At 47.6% G+C, this 6,337-nt stretch overlaps 1 protein-coding gene across 5 annotated transcripts in view; it reads right to left on the bottom strand.

Annotated features, from left to right (window-relative positions):
• Window positions 1–6,316, bottom strand: part of LOC149871987 (uncharacterized) — a 28,868-nt gene extending 22,552 nt beyond the window's left edge. For 3 of the 5 annotated variants that reach the window (XM_090033605.1, XM_090033603.1, XM_090033601.1), the window contains exon 1: window positions 5,745–5,868. In XM_090033605.1, the coding sequence (XP_089889731.1) occupies window positions 5,745–5,841 (97 nt within the window). In that variant the 5' untranslated portion in view covers window positions 5,842–5,868. Of the gene's footprint in view, window positions 1–5,419; window positions 5,700–5,744; window positions 5,869–6,179 lie in introns of those variants that run through there. The other 2 variants (XM_090033602.1, XM_090033604.1) reach the window with 2 other exon arrangements.
• Window positions 6,317–6,337: the final 21 nt, after the last annotated feature.

The following is a 6,337-nucleotide window of genomic DNA, read 5'->3' on the forward strand; positions in this document are numbered from 1 at the left end:
TCATACAGTTCATCATTTTAAAAGAATGAGTAAATATCAATAAACCATTTTAAGTAAAAGAAAAAAGCAAGCAATGCAACATATTACTGAAGGGGGATCTACTTGCTCGGGACTTTACTCTGTGATCTAGGAAAGCTGTGCATGCACTTAGCCCTAGGGTAATCTTGTACTGCACTGGTTATGCTGAAATGATGCCCAGCCCAGTAAACCCCTTCCAGACCTAATGTTTCTCTTCAGCTGGAATTGTTGTAGTGCAGCATCTTGATGGAAATAAGAAGGTGATCATAGGACTACAGAAAAAAAAAGAGAAAATAACCTGCACTTCAGACTATGCCATTTTGCTTCCATTTATTTTATTCCCCCTTGTTTGAAATGCCATCTCTTCCCATGCTTACATTCAGATCAGCTTTCCCCTTTAATTTTAGGTTTTTGCTAAAAATTGCTTCTCTCGTACCTCCTCTGCATTCCCAGGAATTCTGGGCTCTAAACTTCACTTTAAAACTGTGAAGATCAGACAACCTTTCATTCCTTAATACTGTTTCCTCTCCACATGGGGCAACCTCAATTCTCTACTTGAATTCAGTTCTAAAGGTGGACTTCAATTCCAAATTTTGGGTTTTGTCCAGTCTCAGTCTTAATGACTACAGCAATGCTTGATACTACTTGATACTACTGATAAAGGTTTTTCCAAAGAAACTGCAGAAAGAGAATTTAGCAAATGTAAAGGTGATATAAGGAAACAAACTACTGTGGGTAATAACTGAGAATTCTTGAATGGGAAGGTTACTCCTCAAATATAACAACTTCAAAATTTCAGCACCAGAGTAGATTTTGTTTATAAACAGTATTAAGGCAGCACAGGACTATACCACTTATGGTGCGGTTTAAAAGAGGGGCCTGAACTATTTGGTAGTTTCTTACTAAATATTTAGAGTAAGTATGTAGTGATTTGAGCTGGTAGCAAAAATATTCACTTTTAACAGGAGTAAAAAAAACTCAGGGAATCATCCGAGACATTATCGACTAGTAAACCTTGCATTTTTTAAGTTGGTTAAAACAATTATTAATTATATTAATTAGCCAGCCTGGCTTTTGTAAATCACATGTCACTAATTGAGTACAGTTCTCTGAAGATGTCCATGAAGTAGTGAATAAAAGAGAACATTCTGACAGTTCAAAACCTTTCAAAGGGTCTCTAACACAGTCCATCGCCAAAAAGCTATTAAAGAAAATAAGTAATCTTAGAAGATATGACTGGGTCACTATGTCCAGCTCTCTACATTAGTGTGATCTCTGGGGGCCTTCTGGGTAGCATGGCCTGTCGGGTATGTAACCCCGCCCCTCAACTCGCCTGCCATGACTTTGATGTTAAGCTGTCAAGAGAGGGGGGTTCAGTGGAGATCTTCTTGGGAGGACTTCCCGACAATAGCAGTACTCAAGATTATTCGGCGTGATGTTCCATGGGGCTCCACCTCCCCTACACCACGTCCACTTGCCAACCAGATAGGTGATGGTACGATGGTGGTTTCAACCCCGCAGGCTTGCTCACCGCCTGCTTCAGGTGGGGGGGCATCTGCATCCGAGTGGACTCAGTCAGCTCTTGTCCTTCCAACCTTGATACCTCAACCTCCTCTCTCTCTTTGATTTTTTTTCCCTTTTCTTTTGTTTTCTTTAGAAGAAATATTCTCCTGGGGCAGGACAGGGATGTAGAGCCACCTCCTCTTCCCCAGCCTCCTACAGGGGGCTCAAACGCTGCCGCTTCCCTACCTCCTACAGGGAGCTTCAACACTCCCCCTGGGCTGTCTTCTGCAGAGAGCTGTAGTGCTTCCCCTGCTCTACCTCCTACAGGGGGCCGAAGTGTTCCCCCTGCTCTGCCTCTGGCAGGGGGCTCAAAGATTTCCCCTGCTCTGCTCGCTGGTGCTGCTCCGGCTGTACCGCTCCTCTTCCCCGCAGGAGCCTCAACACATCTGATGTGCTGCCCACCTTCTCTCTCTTCCTCTGGCTCCCCCCTTCCACAGCATCTGTCGGGGCTTTTAAACTTCTGTGCAGTGGCCAGTACAGCCAGTGTGATTGGTCTAGCTATTCCCCATGCAGGGAACAGCTGATTAAACAGCCAGCATAATGCCGGCTCACGTGGCTGCAGTCTTGGTTCCTGCGCTGCCAGTCTGGCAGGAGGTAGGTTTTCCCTGTGGGGGGTCTGTTTCAGGGTTTTGGGACCTGCAGAGCTCGCCTCCACCCCTTTGAAAACCTGTGTGGGGCGTGTCGCCACCACAATTAGCAAGCAACCATTTACACAAAGAATCCCCAAAATTACCACTTTGAATCCTCACACACAACTTCCAGATACGACAGCAAAACATAAACAACATCCTGTAAAATGATCATATCCCCTTCTCAATCTGCATTTTGCCAAACTAAACAAGCCAAACTCCACACACAGTATTCTTAATAAACTCTTATTAATGTCTTGTGCAATAAATAGTATTAGCACCTTCTTGGATCTACTGCATGCATCATAACTGATCCACCTTTTTCACAGCTGGATAACTGGGGCAGCTTATAGTCATCTTATGATGAACCAATATACCACGTCATACTCCTCCTTAGGTGTCTCCAGACTGTACACCCTCATCTTATAGTTGAAATCTAAGCGGTAAAGGCAAAATACCATCATGAATCAGGCACTGGACAAAATAAAGGAAACAGTAAAAACGTGCTCAATTTTTATCAGTGAGAAAGGTTAAACAGCCAGGTGCTTCCAGATTCTGTGCTAGGGCCAATGTTATTTGTTAACAAGCCAGAGTCCCTCTGGTTCTCACCTACAGTTCCCAGCCTCATCACCTTAGATATACCATTAATGACCTTCAATCCCTCCTGGGAAATGATAAGCATCTCTAAGTAGTCATGGGGGACAAACTGGTCCTGATTTACAGGCTGTCCCCCAACCTCAAACAGCATCTCTCAAGCAACAGGCTACCTAACTCCCAGCCTCACTATGGCACCAGGCTTTGAAACGGACCCAAGTGCCTTCTGTGTCCCAACATCAATACAGACTGCTTCATCATTGGATCAAGTAACATGGATTACAGCATCCAAGGTTCATTTACTTGCAATTCTACCAATGTCATATACACCATCATGTGCTTACAGTGGCCCTCCACCATCTACACTGGACAGACTGGGTGATCCCTACATGACAATGAATTAATATGGATATGACATCATTTGCAGAATGACACACAGGCCTGTAGCACGACACTTTAACCTCCCTGGACTTCCATCACTGACTTGAGGGTGGTTGTTTTTACACAGCAAACTTGTAAAAACCAATTTGAACAGGAGGAAACTGCAAAACAAGTAGTCATCCACAGACTGGATTAAGTATGGTTTAAATGGGGACTACAGATTCTTATCCCATTACCTGGATTAGTTTTTATGATTCAATAGAAACCCTGTTGCTATGGGTTTAAAGTTTGTTTGTTTGCCTCTCCCAGCACTGCTCCTCCAGGATCTAATGAAGTGAGCTTCATCTCATGCAAGCTTGTGCTATATATTATATTTCATACACACACACACTCTCTCTCTCTCTCTTACTTTGGCTAGTCTGGAAAGTACAAATTTACCCTGCTTTCTACTTGATTTCAGACTAACACAGCTAAATCTTTTTGTTGTACAGTACAGCCAGCAGGCGGAGCAAGATGACTAGACAGAGATCACTTCTGTGTCTCCCAGAAGTTTTCCAGCAACTGCTTCTTCCCAAAGCCATATATAGCTATAACTTGAGCTATTTTTAGACCTACTGACAGACTTTAGTCCATTGGTATGAAGAGTCTTAGAACAAAAGCTACTTAGAAATTTGCCTATATTATTTGTGGCATAAGCTTAAGATCCAGGAGGTCTTGTTTAGGAGTGCATGGATAAAGATGTTCTTGGCTAGTACTGAGAGCTGAGGCTTAAACAACCAACCATATTGGCCAATCTGATAATCAATATTTAGTAATAGTGCAAGGCAATTTAAACTGACATACACCTTTTTTGTTTTGTTTTGTATTTATAATAAACACACACACACATGCATCCTGCCTGCTCCAGCTCTCAGTGAGGAAAGCAGTGACCACCTTATTCCCATGCAAGTTTCCCCCTCGCCCACAGCTCCTATCAACAGCCAGGCACAGCAGACCCTTGCGTGGAGAATAGCACTGAGGGCTTTTGGAGCCCCAAAGCATGCCACTGCCTCAGTGCTAGCAGGCCCTGTGCAGATGAGCTTCCAGTTGCAGGGGAGAAGCCACTTTTGCAAAGGTGCCAGGTGCCCAGCATAGCAGAATGTCCCTCACGTGGCACTTTACCCCACCCTCAGATGGCCCAATGTCTCCACGGCAGCCCCAGCACTCAGACCTCTGCTGCATGTACAGCATTGCCATGGCAGCAGCAGCAGGAGTCAGTGACCCCTTTGCTGCTGAGCACAATGACCTGTGATCATTCCCCAGTGCCTCCTCCCCCTCCCGCTGCTTGCTGGGACCTGCAGTCTGCTGTGCTTGCCAGGATACTCTGGGAATGCAGCTGTAATTATCAGCTAAAATGACCAAAAAAAGCTGATAACCAATAACATTATTTCCCCTTCTATCAGTTGCAATCCGACAGCCAACCAATATATCGGTGCACCCCTAGTCCTGTTACCAGCTAATGTGGAGTAAAGCACTATTAAGTTGGGGCCAATGATTAAGTAGACATACCACGTGTCACTATGGCAACATGATTTAGTACTTCCTTTCGGAAGTACTAAATTTCGGTGCGGTAACAGTCCGTATACATGGCACAGTTATTTTTAGCAGCTACTTCACTGTAGTGGCCCACTGTACCAGGGTAGCACATCACTATGATGAAGTAGATGCTAGTCACGTGTAGATGCGCATGGATGCTATGTCTCTGTAGCGCTTTGCTACGGTGAGGCAGCGTCATGTGTAGATGGGCCCACTGATAACAGGAAACTATAGATGCAGATCCAGAGGCAGATTTTTGTGGGTGGTATCTTTTATTGGACCAACTGCAGTTGGGACAGATGTACCCACAGGTCTAAAAGCATTTTGGTCACTTTATTCACCCCAGCGTGATGTGCCCATGGCTTTAGTGCATCACCGATTCATTCACGTTTTTAAGTTTTTCATGTCAAACCTAACAGCAGGCACACGGATTCACGTGCTCAGGACAGCTGAAGGGTGGGAAACTTGGCTGCGGCAGGGTGATGCTGTCAGTCTCATTCACACAAACCAGGAAATCAACAAAAAGCTACAGACAGCCACTCAGAAAGGCCTCAGGCAGGAAAAGCAATGTTGGTAAGGGCAAACTTAGACACCACGATTAGACCCATGAAGGGCATGCAAGAGCCCCCATGTTAAAGCCCTGTAATGGTGTGAAGCACCTCCAACGCCTCGCAAAGCTGCACCACTTTCAGGGGAGGGTGATCTCTGGGCCACCTCCAGGCAACTTCACGGCTCCACGGACATTAAAACGAGGCGTCTACGGCCCCCCAGCATGCCAGGATGCACCGCTCCTAGCCCCCACTCCGGTCCCGGCTCCTAGCCACACCCCTGTCGTGCCGAGTCCGGGCGCTGCCAGCAATTACGGCATTAACCCTTGCCGTGCCCGGGCTCGCACAGCATCTAACGGTAACACAGGCTCAGCGCGGTCCAGGGCAGCGGGGAAGCGCCCGGCCCGTGCCCCGCGCGGCGGCTGCCGGCGCTTACTGCTCGTCCGCATCCAGTGCAGCAGGCGGGGCAGGTCCGCCGCGCGCGTGGCCCGAAGCACCGCCAGCACCGCGCCCTGCGCCGCCGCCAGCTCCATCCCCCGCCGGCCCGCGTACAGCGCATGCCCGAGAAAGCCCCCTACACATCCACCCCCCTTCTCTTCCCCTCCCGCGCGTGCAGTGCTCCTGAAGGCGCATGTGCGTTTCCTTCTGGCTGGGATCCCAGAGGGCACCTGAGCCTCAGTACGCACGCGTGAGGGAAAGGCCGCTCCGCCTCAGCAGCGGCTTAACCAACCCTCAGTGCGCATGTGTGAAAAGAAGCCCACTCCTTGTTTTGAAAAACAGCCGGTGTACTCGCTGTCGCTTTAAAATAGCTCATCTTGACCACGCCCCATCTGCCTCTGCGCATGTGAAAAAGTTTCCGCCCTCTGGCTACCTGATGCAAAAGCCGCATGCACATAATCCTTGCCCTCTTGGGGGAGGGTTCGTTTCTTCTCAGCGCGCATGCTCAGTGTAAGCCTCCCCCTGTCCCGTCTGGAGGCGGAGCTCGGGCATCCTTAAGGTGGACTGCGGGAGCGCGCGTCTTTTTGTGTG

The sequence above is a fragment of the Crocodylus siamensis genome, chromosome 2 (genome assembly GCF_052110815.1).
Source record: "Crocodylus siamensis isolate JL-2025a chromosome 2, ASM5211081v1, whole genome shotgun sequence".
Classification (NCBI taxonomy): Eukaryota; Metazoa; Chordata; order Crocodylia; family Crocodylidae; genus Crocodylus; species Crocodylus siamensis.